We start from the raw sequence: 14,472 nt of genomic DNA, 5'->3' as shown, positions 1-14,472 counted from the left end.
TGGCCTAAAAATAAAACTGTTTATGGGCCAATCCCACAAAAGCTCAGAGTCAGGGCTCCCTTCTTTCATTGTTGAAGGTAGGGGGCAGCTATTTCTTTCTTAACTCCCTGGCAACCAGGGCCCCAGCATGAAACCAAGGCTTGGCCAATTGGATGCTCCAGCTTGATGGTCAGTGGTAAGGGTTGGAGTAATCAGGCCATTCTCATGCTGCAGTGGAGTCCAGAATAGGACGCCCGGCGGTTAGTACAAGTGGTGACTGCTATACTAATGGTTGCTGCGGTGTTACTGTGGGCTGCCTTGGTGCTTGCAGTTTTAGTCTGCTTGTCTGTTCTGTGAATCATCAACATCCTTCCAATAAACCACTTTTCTGGTGTTTGCAACCAGAACCATGTCAGCACAAAACAAAAAGGAGGGACACCCATTTTACAAAAACACTTAGGATGTTCAGGTGTCGTATTTCCCTGATAGTTTGAGAACTCCTTTGGTAGGAAGTCAGTGCTTTATTTGGGGGGAAAAAAAAAGTTGATGTTGTGATTTCATTCTAGTAAGAACCCTCCCCCCCAAAATATTAGGCCAATGGGATCCCTCTAATATCTTCACTAACCTGCTATAGGGTACCAGTACCATCTATGTAATATATAAGAGAATAATTTAAAGCATTTGTGCCTGAATTAATTCCAGAGAATAAAATAAAGCAAGTAGTAAATGAAGTCTGCATGCCACTTTTAATCTTTGGAGGAAACAGATGCTGATTTTTGTGGGTATTTCATTTTTGATCAGAGATTTTGTGGCTGAAAGTAATCTGTTGATATCTCACAGATGACCTCACCCAGAACTGCCCGAGTCTGTGAGTTCAGCCTTGGCTTGTGAAGTTTGACAGTATTTGAAAGTGCCTCTTTAATAAAACACACCTTTAAATAACTCTTTCAGATTAATTCCAGCTTTTAAAGTGAGAAGATGGCTTGAACTACTACTGCTGCCAGCTCAGCTGTGGATCTGAAATATCCAGCTGTGCCCTCTCTGCCTCTCTCATCACCAATAACAGACTTTGCAATCAGAATCTGTCTGACACGTGTGTTGATGTGTGAGGCGAGATAGCATCTAGTTCACTGTATGGGCTCCTCAGCGCTAGACCATAGCAAACATTTGTCTTTGTCAGCAGTTCAAGCAACGTGATTTGAGGATTCACAGGGATTACAGACAACCCCCCACCCACACCATTATGCCTTTGTCTGGGTCTGCATAGACATAGCAGGAGATTCATAATCAAAGAGAATTGATTTAACTGTTAAGATAGACCAGTCATGTTTAAAAGCTGTTTCTCCTCTCAGAGGAAGAAAAAAAAAAACGCCAGTGATGGCCCCACTGTACATCATATGATGATCACTTTAGTAGTTCTTACTATAGCAAACCAAAAGACTGTCTATATGCAGTTAGCCACCATTAGTATGTGGCATGTCAGATCTTTGACCAAATAGGCAATAAAAAAAATCCAAACCCCGAGTTAGCCTGTCTCTGCACTGTGAGAAGAATCCTGATTGGTGGTCATAAAATCAGTTTTTAGGAAAACAGTATTCTAAGTGAAAAAAATCTAACAGCCATCACAGTGATAACGATACCTATTGATTACTGAATCTCATTCTGAGCATTTGATATGTAGTACCTTGTTCACTCCTCCTAACAATCCTGTAAGGTGATCCTTGTTTTCCAGATTAGAAAACAGGTATTGGTGAGGGATCTTCTCCAGATTGCTGTGGACTTGGATTTCAGGCTTGTATGACCATGCACTTAATCACGTACCGAATCTCTGGAGAGCTCATCCTACCATGTGGTGGGTGTTGTCTCAGACGCTCAGGTTCCAACACTGAGTCACAAGTGGAGTCTGCGTTCAAGTGCTCTAAGTCCAGTGGGGAGGAGGGACTGTCAATCACCTTTACTCAACAGGATGATGAGTATTATGACAGTGGAACAGAAAAGGTGCTAAGGGAGTTGGAAGAGGTCATGTACATCAGACCGAGGGTCACACAAGTTCCCCTGGAGGATATGAACATTGAACTGAATTTGGAAGGATAACTAGGAGCCAGCCAGAGGGAGGTAGTGGAGAATGATGTACATACAGAGGGTCAGCCCCTTGGGGACATGGGACATGAAGGACCCTGGATTAGGAATTGCACATAGGTCTGTATACATGCTTGGCATGAGGGCCCTGTAGATATGGTCGGGAAATAAAAATAATTAGTATTATAATTACAGATGTTCTAATTATAAATATTGTATATCATAACCTTAAAATAATTCTATTTTAAGTTTCATATGTTGAACCCTGGTTTAGGTGCTTGAGAAACACTATAAACATTATCTCATGTAAACCCTCTCACAACCGCTGGAGGCCAGCAGTGAAGGCAAAGGCTAGATCATTAAGAGCCTGTCTGCTTAGATAGGGGTTTGGTCTTTTCCCTGACAGCTGTGGGTAGCCATGGAAGGATTTTAAATCGTGGGAATGACTCGATGTGTTTTAGGAAGGTCATCATTAACATTTTGAAGACTGAATTGGAGTCGGGTGAGACCCAAGTAAGGCCACCAGTTAGAACACCCCGTTCCAGGGGACGGTGGTGACACACTGACAGAGGCTTCAGGGCTGGAGAAGAACAGGGAGGTGGGAGAGACCAAGTTGGACAGACTTGGAGGAATTGGTGACTGAGAGGATATGTGGGGCTGAGTTCCATCTTTGTGGAGCCTAAAAATTAAGTGAAGGAATGCTCTGAGGTCCCAAAATAGGAAATAGGATTTCCCTGTTAGGACCTACAAGGAGGACAACCTTAGTTTGATTTGTTTTCCTCTCATTTATTCCAAGGCTCCCCATCTCCAGTTCCCAAAGCACCAAGAGCAGAGAGAATCTCCTTTGTTGGCAACTTTTTTGGGAGATTGTTAGATGATACATAAACCCACTGGAAGATCCGCATAGGGAGTTTAGCTCTTTTAAAAAATGTTCTGTCCCCTTAACTCTTCCTAAATAATACCAAGTATAGACAGAAGCCATTGGTAAGGAATGGTAAACATGTTTCTATGTTATTACACCCTATTTTCCCTTTAGGGACATTCTATTCAGGAAGTGACCAAAAAAGTTTCAATACAGAATGTATTGATCTGTCTTTCACTTTCAACTACATTTGTATCTCTTTGCTCTTTGGGGAAAAAAAATAATAGTCTGAAACTGACCCAGGTGAAGCTCTGATTTAAATATGTTTATGAATATCCATTTAGCTTGGTTCTCATTACAGATAGTCATGCCTGGGGAATTTACTGCTAGTTTCATTGGATAATTCTGTCATCATAAACATTAGATATTCCATCTCACCATTATAAGAGACAAATAAGAAAAAACATCTATTTTCTGCTTAGCTTCCTTTGTGAATGTCTTTTTTCTTAAAAAAAAAAAAATTATCCACCTCAACTATTTCCGATGTGAGAAATTGAAATTCTGGATTGCTAGAATATAGGAGAGTCTTGAATTAGAGTTCCTTTAACTCTAATGATCAGACGCAGGCCTTAACTTTTAAAGCCCCACGTTTGGCTCCTCTGGAAGTACCTGTACCAGGACTGCGAATGCCCCTGATCAGGGTGACTGGCGCACAGACTGGGAGCCACGTGGGCCCCTGGTCTGGTCCAGCGCCGCGGCACTCTCTTCCATTCAAAGTCTCAAATGTCTGCCCCTCTGCAAAGCCGCGAGGCCAATGTCTGTAGCTGCTAAGCATGAAATCCCCTGCTTCTGTTTGTTTCTTTTGTTGCCACGAGTTAATAGGGACAGAGACAGGAGACAGCCCAGAACAAAGCAGAAATAATGGAGTATTTCACCCCAAAAAGGAATGTGGATTGAGAAATACAAAGGGTAAGGCAAAGACAGACTTAGTGTCCTGAGGCAGTGTGATGTATTGGCCAGCAGCCTCAAGCCCTGGGACAATTCTGGACCAAAGCCTTCGCCTGTGAGCTCGGAGCAGCCCGCGTGGCCGAAAGGTTTGACCCATCTTCTGTAAAAACAATTTATTGTTTTTCCCACTAAGGTCTTAAAAGGCCACAGGATTTTTCACCTTGAAAAGTGGATTGCTCTTGTAGCCTGGGAAAGAGCTATCTGCTGGGCTCTGCCTGGTGATCCAGGGCCTCTTCACAGCACTCTATCACCCGGCTGATGATTTCTGTGGCTATAGGTGCCATTTGGAACGGATATCGTTTTCACTTGTTTGCAAGACCTACTAGGTACTCCAAGACATCAGAGCATTTTTGAAATTCAATTCTCTTCTCTCAAGTGGAAAGAAAGGTTAGCTAAGAGCTTGCCTGTCCACATACACCGTCTCCTTCACATGGATTTCCACACAGTCCCGTTAATTCATGGATTTTCTGTCATACTCTTCCTCAGGACATTTTATTTTGTTTAGTATTTGCTTGTTTATTTACTTGGAAGTATAATTTGAGTACACATACTTTAAAGAAGAAAATTTGAGGACTGCTCCTGTAGAGACTTTTTTCCCCCTCACTTACCATGGTCAGAATCAGAAATCTCGCATGGGCATCTCTTCACAGACAAGCTTTGTCCTTTCAATTTTTATTTAATTTTTAAAATTTCTGTATTTTTTTGTCTTTTCAGGGTGGCACCTATGGCATATGGAGGTTCCCAGGCTAGGGGTCAGATCAGAGCTGTAGCTGCCAGCCTACACCACAGCCACAGCCACGCAGGATCCAAGCCACGTCTGTGACCTACACCACAGCTCACAGCAACTCCGGATCCTTAACCCACTAAGTGAGGCCAGGGATCGAGTCTGCGTCCTCATGGATGCTAGTCAGATTCGTTTCCGCTGAGCCACGACAGGAACGCCAGGCTTTGTCCTTTTAAGAGAACAGGAAAGGTTTAAAGGGAAAAAGCAAACAGCAGGGAAGAGGAGCCAGCAGCCCTGTCTTCCAGCCCAGCCAGCCCTGTCCTCCTTCCCTTCTCCCTATGTCAGCCTCTCAGCCTCAGCGGAACCAAATTCCCCTTACTCTCCTGGGAGAAAGATGAAAGCCATCGTGTGGCATGAAAGGTACCTCGGCCATGAACCGGGCAATACAAGGAAGGAAGCCGTATCGAGCTCACATCTGCCCCTTCCTCTGCCAGGCCTCTGCAGTCACACAGGCAGGCTTACTAATGCCCCCTTCCCTCCCTCAGGACAACACTCTGCTCCTGATGCTCAGATCCCTGACTCCAGACATGGCTATCCCATGGCCCAGAGGACATGAAGACGGGCTCTGGAGCTGGACAGCCCTGGTTGGAGCTCCACCTCTGTCCCTTACTAACTTGCTGGCAAGTGCCTGTACCCTGCTCTCTACTCAGAACGCCCCTAACCTTGCCTCTGCATGGCACACCCTCGCATGTTGGAGGTTTTTCCTTCTTCCTGCTCAGAAAATGGCTCTGGAGCCAGACAGCCAGAGTTCCGGTCCTGGCTCCACTTAAACAAGCTCTTAAACTTCTTCGAGCTTCGGTCTCCCCATCTTAAAACGGGAAGCACATAGTGCTCTTCTCATTGGGTTGTTCTGAGGAGTCAGTGAGTTAACACACACAAATCATTGACATCTTGTGCCTGATAGTGCTGACTGCCTCTAGTTTTTCTTTTGTGTCATTAGAACACTCATCTTTCCTCATGTCTTCTCCAGAGTTGAAGCATCTCTTAGAATCCTCTAAAAACATTTTGGTTATATTTTTAAAAGTACATATTTTAGTTGTATGTTGAAAAAACAGACCCATATTTGACTATTATAGACTTGGGAAATATTTTACATCTTGAATTTTAGATATTTATACACTTAAAATTTTATTCAGTGCACATGCTTAATGTTAGGAAACATTCTAGAAATTGACTTCTTTTTTAAAAACTTTGTCGTTGTGAGCGTCAGAATGTATAGGGACCTACTTTTGGTTTTGAAACCAAACCACCTAAGAGATATACCCACTTCAAGTTACGGGGTGAATCTTCTCTCACTTTTAGGACACCAGCTAATTGATTTTTTGGTTAATCTGACAAGTATTTACTGAGCACAGTGACAGGCCTCACCTGAGGGCTTCTTGGAAAGAACTGGTCATCTGCCACAGGAAATCTCCAGCTTTTGTTTGGCAAGACCCATATTGAAATAAGGAGGAGGAGTTCCTGTTGGAGTGCAGCGGTAAGAAACTGGATGAGTATCCGTGAGGGCATGGGTTCAATCCCTGGCTCCACTCAGTGGGTTAAAGATCCAGTGTTGCTGTGGCTGTGGTGTAGGCTGGCTGCTACAGCTCTGATTCGACCCCTAGCCTGGGAACTGGTTGAACTGGTGTGGCCATAAAAAAAAAAAAAAAGGGATAGTGTGGGGCTCAGGCGGTGACTTATAGCTGTAAGAAGCCCTAAAGCTGAGTGAAGAAAATTTTCCAGCAACTCTCCAGAGCTTCAATCAAATTGAAATCATGCACAGAATAAAATCATGTATTCATGACGAAAAACAGAGCATCAATTGAAATAAATGCCATGTCCCCAAGGGCTAGAGCTTTAGTGAGACAGGATGGTAGGAGATCCTGGCAGTGCAGGGGCCAGTGCCAAAGGGGGAGGATCTCGAGCATGACTCTGTCTCGAATTGTGAATTGTATCACCACTCTGCTCCTCCGCTCTGGTGCCTGGCCACCCTTAGTGGCTGTAAAATTAAACATTTTGAACCAATAATTGGGCCAAGAGATGAGTATGTCTTTGGGTCAATTGTGTGTGTAATTCTATCATCTAATAATTCTTAGGGTGAGAAAAGAAGCGCATGTGGCATCATAATAACTGTACCCTAGAAGTGTGTGTAAAGGACCAAGGAGTGGAAGAAAGGAGCAGTTCTGAGGCATTCGGAGACTTCCCTAGGGAGGTGCCATCGGAGCACAACGTTGAACAGAGATTTGCTAAGTGGAAAAGAGAGGGAAGAGCCTTCGCTTCCAAGTGCTCAGGCCATGGGTAGCCAGAAGCTCAGAGTGCTCCGTCTGAAGGACTGGAGTTGAGGTGGAGGGTGCCTGGCATCGTGGTGGTGGAGGTGTAGAGGAAGGGAGATACACAGGATGTGCTTCATTAGTGCTCAAGGCAGCCGCGTGTTGAGCTTCTACTCCCTGAGTACCTCCTCTGTATAGTGCTCTGCCAGACCTACCCATTTCTGGCACTGTCCCCAGCAGAAATGGGGACATTTTAAGAACATCTTGGTGCCTTGGTGCTAGAGCACCAGACTGAAATACAGGTCTTTATTTTATTCTTGCCATTTCATCGTTTGCTTCCCTCCTACCCCCCACCCCCCGTGACCCCCATACCTGTGGTCATGCTCCTTTAAGCAAAAACTCCTAAGATTTTGCTTAGGTCATTTGGCTAATCCACCTTTAAGCTAAGGCTTATACGGTTTGTCCAGAGTCTATGACAGTTACTCCTGGGGTTGGCAGTCTTTGCTGTCTCTCAAGACCTTGGCACACTTGTCTTACATATACAGTGTTGGTAAAGATACACTGGGTTCTTTTGGAAAGGAACAGTCTTAACAGACCCTATGGGAAAAGCCGGAACTGAAGCAGCTTAGGCAACAGAGACCATGACCGTGGTTGTCTGCCGCCGTCCTGCCCTGTCCCCATGCTTACCGCGCAGACTCAGCCTGTTCTCCAGCCCCTGCTGCACATGGGGTCAAGCAATGTGTGTCTTTGATGTCTCAGGTTGAACTGGGTTGGGATGGATCATGTGGAGGCTGCTGTGGGCCGAAGGGAAGTGTCACAGTCCTTGCTGCCTGGTGGGCTGCCAGCCCCCTTGTCGAGGCAGTCACCTAACAGTCACCTAAGATACCTTAGGAAGACGAGCACTAATTTACCTGTGGGGTACCCTTCTGGTAGCATGATGCATTGAACTGATGCCTCATAACCTTCTCCTAAAGAAAGGAGGCAGCCAACAGTGTTAAAACGTTACTGGTTAATCATGAGGAGGCTGAAGCCTGGATAGGTTTATGGGCCTGCACAGAGTTACACAATGCCTCAGTGTCTAGCCTGGGAATGAAGCCTGAGTTTGCTGCTTGCTGTCAGGACAGCCGACGGCATTGTGTTTAGCATTGTACGACAGTGAAAGGGGCTTACTCTTAACAATGCCAGGGCTGCTTTAGGAGACAGACACAATGAACTTTGGTACAGTATAGTCTAGAGGCCAAAAGGAGTAATTTTAAGTAAATTGACTATGAGATCCAAAGCTTCATTAAGTTTTAAAACAAAAACCCAGTGAAAACTCTATACAGTTTTTAGGAACTGACTCAAAAAAAATGAACATTCATCTCCCATTTGAAGTAGCATAGTTTCAAAAGTCTTACTTTTGTTGGCTCCAAGTCTGACAGTGTCTCTGTTAACCATAGGATTTATTTCAAATAAGTTACAGACTCTTTGAATATTTGTTTCAAATATTCTGCCTTATACTAATTATCAGTCTAACCTTTATGCTTTTTATATTCTAAAACGTCTTACCTCTAGAGCCTGTGTTTGTGTGTGTGTGTGTGGAGGGGGGGGAATCTTGTTTTATTCAGATGTACTTTGAGTTCATGCAAAACAGTTGGAATTACAGAGCCTGAAATTCAGGAAAGAGATGGAGAGGAGGGGAGATGGCAGCTTAGGTGCCTTTACCATCCTCATGATTGGAAGTGGGGTGTATTGCTTCTCGGCCTTTTGGCTAAGATCAATTGTGGAAGTGGGGTGTGTGTGATGTCCCTGGGGAGAAGACAGAGGAGGTGAAAGGAGAGAGTGGAGTGGACCATAACTGTTAAATTGCCTTTTATGTCAGACATATCTTAGGTGGCCTAGAAGGAATTAACAAGTGATGTAGGTAGTATTGGGCTTGACTACAAAGTTTGTAACTCGGAATTTTGAAAAAGAACATGAAGATGGAATTTGGAACTTTTCGGCCAGAATATGTTAAGTAATATTGGCATGTAAATGATTTAAAAGGCCCTGTATAGCATTAGTCACCTGCAATCTTGTTTTGTATTCAAGATTGATGACAGTTTGGGCCAGGATATTTGGACTGGTCTCTTTCCAGTCCAGGGATTTCTGGCAGTGGAGCTGAGCATGAATAGGGGTGTCCAGAACAGAAAGAAGGTTTCTCCTCCTCTTCCCCCAACAAAGATCAGAGCAGCCCAGGAAGAGAAACCACCGTGTGCCTCGTGGTACCTGTCAAGAGTTGAACTTGACGGAGCGCTCCTTAGTGAATAGCTGCTAGCTGATCTTGGAGAGGATATATACAGACGTCTTTCTCTGAGGAAAACGCTCATCATGAGGCCAGGAGACATGTTTCTTTTATGGGTAAGGAAAAGCTTGCAGAAAGTTAGACAGTACCGGCCAGCTTCCATATGAATCAAGGATGGCATCTAGAATGCTTTTTGTAGTTTTAGTCATTAATCTTAGAGGAGAGGCCAAATGGAACTCAAGTAAGGCCAGCGGAGAACCACCAAGAGGATGGAGGAGTGGGTGGGGATGCTATATGAAGGCAGAATAAAATAATTAGGACTCCTCAGGCTTGAAAAGACCAAGAAGAAAAATATGATTAGAGTTTAATAAATCCATGAAGAATATGGATTTAATGATCATAGAATTGATCAGAAGGAGGCAGATCCTCTTAAAAGCCAAGGAAGAGTGAATTTAGGACAAAAAGAAGTTCTGTCACACCAAGAAAGTAGGTCCCACATATCAAAACCACTCTTGTGGGAACAGCGCTAAAACTTCTGGCATTGAAGCGAAGTGAAAAAGTCAAGGGTTTCTTATTTTAAGATGATGTTTTGACATGTGGGAGGCCCAGAGAGAGCAGAGATGAAGCTTTCTACTAGCCTTTACGTGTTCTTTTCTCTTTTTCTAGGTGAAATTTAAATGTCACTCATTCGTCATTCAACAGTTACCAGTGAGGGTAGTTCTGTGCCGTGTCCTTTTGCTGAGCACTGGGGATACTGGGATGGAGGTGGACAGATGTGGTTCCCACACTCTGGTGATGAATAAGACGCTGAATAGACTGTGTGGTGAATTCACAAATGTGCAGTGAGAGCTTGACACGAATTGCTAATGCACTTTTAGCATTGGAGTGAGCAGCCGGAGGAAGGGGTGCATTAGCTGAGACCTGAAAATAGACGGAGCATTCGTTTGCTTTGCGAAGAGTCGAGGAAAGAGGGCAAGGCATATGCTGAGTGCCTTGAGGTACCAGAGGGTCAGTGAGACTGGAAGTGGTGGAGGGAGGGTGAGAGGAGAGTTGTGGGAGGTGAGGCTGGGGTGGGGGGTGGAGCAGGTCCTGGAGGGCCCTCTAGATCACGATGACCATAAGGGCAGCCACCTGGGGAATAGAGGGGGCAGCAGGGAATGTTCTGGGCCCATGGAGAACCTCGATGTTGTCAGATGATGGTTGCCTGACCTGGAGAGAGGCAGACAGATTCTAGAGCTATTTCAGAGGTCGTACGGACTAGACTTGGTGACTAACATAGATATGAGAGAGAAATGATCAAGCTTGATTTATGAGAGGATGACAGCCAATTAGGCCTCAGATTTTATCTGAGGAAGAATTAGCTCTCTTCTCTCATGTTCTCCATACTACATAGAAATCAGTAGGTTGGCCTCCCTGTCTCCCTCTTCCTCTCTTGATTCTTTCAGGGCCTAAATACTTCAGGCTTTACAAGCTGCCACATAGATGGCCCCCAACAAATGGATGTCAAATAAGTAGAAAGACCGAACACTACATGAATGATTTCCAGTCTTCCCCAATCCCCTTGTCAACTCTTGCAGGGCCAACAACAGCTCATAGTACCCTGAGGTCAGTTGACCTGAAGCAAAGCTTAGCAAAGGTCAAGACAGCAGTGACATATGCATGAACTCTACTTAATGGTTTTTCAGAGCATTTTATTTTGAAATGATATCAAAATGTTGTAAGACTCGTTCAAGGAACTTTCCTAGAAACTCAACACAGCTTCTCCAATTAATAACATTTTACCATGTTGGCTTTGTTATGCTCCTTACCATGTAGCATGGGGATGGTGATGGGGAGAGAGATTAGAAGTGTTCTTAACCAGTTCATTGCATACGTCACGACCCTTCACTTCTAAGTACTTTAGTGTGTGTTAGCTTGGGACAGTGCTATTCCTTATGCAGCCACAGTCCAGTGACTAAACTCAGGAAGTTTAGCCTTATGTAATAGTATCTTTGCAGTCTCTAATAGTTAGTCTCTATTCAGCTGTCACCTGTTGTCCCACCAGTGTTGTCTGTTGTCCCACCAGTGTCGTCGATGGCATTTTCCCCCACCTGATCCAGGATCTAATCCCGGAATCTCTGCATGCCATATGCCTCTTGAGCCTTCTTTAACCTGGAATAGTTCCTCAGCCTTTCTTTGAGATTTGAGAGGCGAAAAGGCCCTCCATCCTGCACACTGCTCCTCAGGGTGGTATCCTCTGACTTCCCAGTGCTAGGATTCAGATGGTGCATGTTGGGCAGAAAAGTTGTGTGATGATAGGACACCCGCACTCCTGTGGTGCCCCCATCACAGCAGGTGGGGAGCCGACAAGTCTGCAAGTGGGTCTCCTTCCTGGGATGTTACCTTTGATCGCTTGATCAAGGCCATGTCCTCTCGGCCTCACTGGAGAGTCCCCTTTCCTCCTTAGAGTGAATAGGTTATTGAATTACTTCTCAACCTGCAGTCACGTTATATGTTACTAAGCTTGGCATCCACAGTCTATTTACAAGAGCTGTATTTCCCCCTCTCTTGGCAGTGTTTTAGAGCACTCTGCTGCAAGGGACCACCGCCCGCACGCCCAGAGTATGACCTGGTCTGCATAGGCCTCACGGGCTCTGGCAAGACCAGCCTGCTGTCCAAGCTCTGCAGCGAAAACCCTGACAGCATCGTGTCAACCACAGGTGGGTGCTGGGCCGAGTCCTCACCTCTTCTTCTTCACCTCCAAGAGGCTCTCATTTCCTTTGCTTTTGGTAGGACTGCAATGCTTCTGTCAGTTGATTTTCAGATACTCTGATTTTTAAGCTAGATTTTAGTTGGGGGAGGGGGCGATGGCATCACATTGCTGCACCTTCTATCCCTCTAGTTGGTCATTTCAGTGCCAATGAATTAGAGCAGCTCAGGAAAATGTTGATGGAAACAAACCCTGAAACCTGGAATTCTAGCACTGTGACAGATGGGTTCATCTCAGGCCCATTGAGTATCCTCCTCCCTTGAGGTGTCACTCTAGCCAACTCGTGTTGGTCATGTACCCCCTTCACGCTCCAGCTGATGAAGTCTAGGTCCCCTTCCCTCAGCGCTGGCATCAGGGAGATGGTGGGCACAGGGGCCGTTGATCAGGTTTCCCATGTTTGCTGAGACGGCCAAGTAAAGTCAGTCTAGGCAGTGGTCCCCCATCAGGGGAGATTTTGGCAATATCTGGAGGCATTTTGGTTCTTACACCGAGGGAAGGGTGCTGTTCACTGACGTCTTTTGGTTTGAGGCCAGGGATGCTGCTGAACATCCTACAGTGCATAGGATGGGCCCCAACCATAAAGAATCTTCCAGCCCAGAGTATCAAAGTGCTACCTAGAGCTTTTTTCACTCCCCGAATGCTTCCCTTTTTCCCTCTGGAAATGAAGCAGGAAGGACAAGTGTTAATTAGAGAAAATCATGGAAAAATAGTTGGAGGAGATGAAAACCAGAGCTGCTGTGGAAGAATGGGGTGAGCCACTCTCTGGGAAAATTAGGAAAATTGTTTCTTCAGCCATTCTTTCTTGAGCACCAATCCTGTGCTAGGTCTCAGTGTTAGAAAGTGAGGGTAAGCAATGATCCCAGAATTTCCAGGAGACTCTGTCTACTGGCCACATAGACATGAGGCTCATGTCCAAAAATACATAAAGGAAGAAGGATGATCAGTTTAGCTTAGAATTGGGGAAGGGAAGAACGGTGTGTGATGGAGTTTTCTCCATCCCGTATTGAGGACAAGCAGGTCTGGAGGACAAGCAGGAATAAGAAAGTGAGGTGAGAGGAGGAGGATTTTGGGGTGGAGTGAAAGCTTGTGTGAAAGCAGAGGGGCCTGAAACATGTTGCTGCCTCGTGGGAACCATTTCTGTGTGGCTGCAATGCATGGTTAATAGGATTCCAGGAGCTGAGTCATAAGAGATGGGCAGTGGACAAATGACACTCAGGAATTTGAGCTTTATCTCCAGACACATCAGAGTATTTTAAGCCAGGAGAAACTGTGATCAAATAGCCACTTGAGAAGGATCACACTAGCAGTAATCCCGAGGCTGAATTGTGGAGCGTGCTGTTAGCCATTGACTAAAGTGGGGATGGGAGGGAGGGAGGAAGAGGAGGAGGAGGGAATAGATAGGATACTTAATTTGAGGGCTAGGGTTGGTAGAGCTTGGTGGCTTTGGAGGGAGAGAGAAAGATGGCAAGGATGATTCAGGTCCTGGCTTAGGTGATAGGTGATGATGGAAGCATTGACTCAGATTTTCTAATGAGTAGCAAAAATATCGATGACCAAGAGCCTTAAATCATTTCAGGTAAGGTTTTGCTATCCACTAAGTTGGGGAAGTGCAGGCTTTGGAAATTTTTCGTATTTGGAATTCCCATCTTGGCGCAGTGGAAATGAATCAGACTAGGAACCATGAGGTTGTGGGTTCGATCCCTGGCCTCACTCAGTGGGTCAAGGATCTGGCATTGCCATGAGCTGTGGTGTAGGTTGCCGATGTGGCTCTGATCTGGTGTTGCTGTGGTATAGGCCAGCAGCTACAGCTCTGATTCAACCCCTAGCCTGGGAACCTCCATATGCCATGGGTGCGGCCCTAAAAAGACCAAAAAAAAAGGACAAAAGTTTTTTGTATTTTATATTTGTGAACCTGTGAAGAAAAGGAGACACAACTTGATTAAAGGATGAGGAAAAGCATTGGGAGGGGGGGTTCATGGTGACTGGTGAGGCCACAGAGAGGAAGAGCAGAGCTCAAAAGTGTCCTGTTGCATGAAGCCATTTCTAACTACCTTTCTTTCCCTCGGATGAATTGAGTTTTCCTTGCTCTCCAGTGGGCAGTGTCCATTTCTCTGCATTTAGTCCCTGCAGCACTGCTGCTGACATGTCTGTCTCCCCAGCCTAGGGTATAAACCCTAAGGGAAGATGGAGCATCTTTATTTAGCTTTGGGTATTTACAATCTGGCACAAAGTTTGGGCATAGCTAAGATGCTTGTTGAGTGAATAAGCCTACAACAGTAAATTGAATCCTTATGTTTTTACATAAAATATCATACCTCTCTGAATCTCATAACGGCTTTATATGGCAGGTAAGATTCTTTTTCCATATGTTTTTAAGTCATCAGAGGCTCAAAGGTATGGTGGTATGGCTGTTGTCACACAGCTAGTGACAGAGGTAAGGTGCCAGGTCAGATGTTCAAATGAAAATTAATGGTACCCAAGCCTTAGGATTTCTGATGA

The 14,472-nt window shown here is 45.1% G+C and overlaps 1 protein-coding gene across 3 annotated transcripts in view; it reads left to right on the top strand.

The window, feature by feature from the left end:
- The window catches only part of ARL15 (ADP ribosylation factor like GTPase 15), a 442,112-nt gene that overhangs the window by 142,122 nt on the left and 285,518 nt on the right, over nt 1-14,472 (top strand). For all 3 annotated transcript variants that reach the window (XM_021076689.2, XM_085002263.1, XM_085002262.1), the window contains one exon: nt 11,779-11,923. In XM_021076689.2, coding sequence (XP_020932348.1) covers nt 11,779-11,923 — 145 coding nt within the window. The remainder of the gene's footprint in view (nt 1-11,778; nt 11,924-14,472) is intronic.

Source organism: Sus scrofa, chromosome 16 (genome assembly GCF_054392235.1).
Source record: "Sus scrofa isolate SSC_HxYL_T2T_F1_AM1 chromosome 16, Sscrofa_HxYL_maternal_Yorkshire_Landrace_v2.0, whole genome shotgun sequence".
Lineage (NCBI taxonomy): Eukaryota > Metazoa > Chordata > Mammalia > Artiodactyla > Suidae > Sus > Sus scrofa.
Note: the sequence above shows the minus strand (reverse complement) of the source record. Positions and strands in the feature narration are given on the sequence as shown.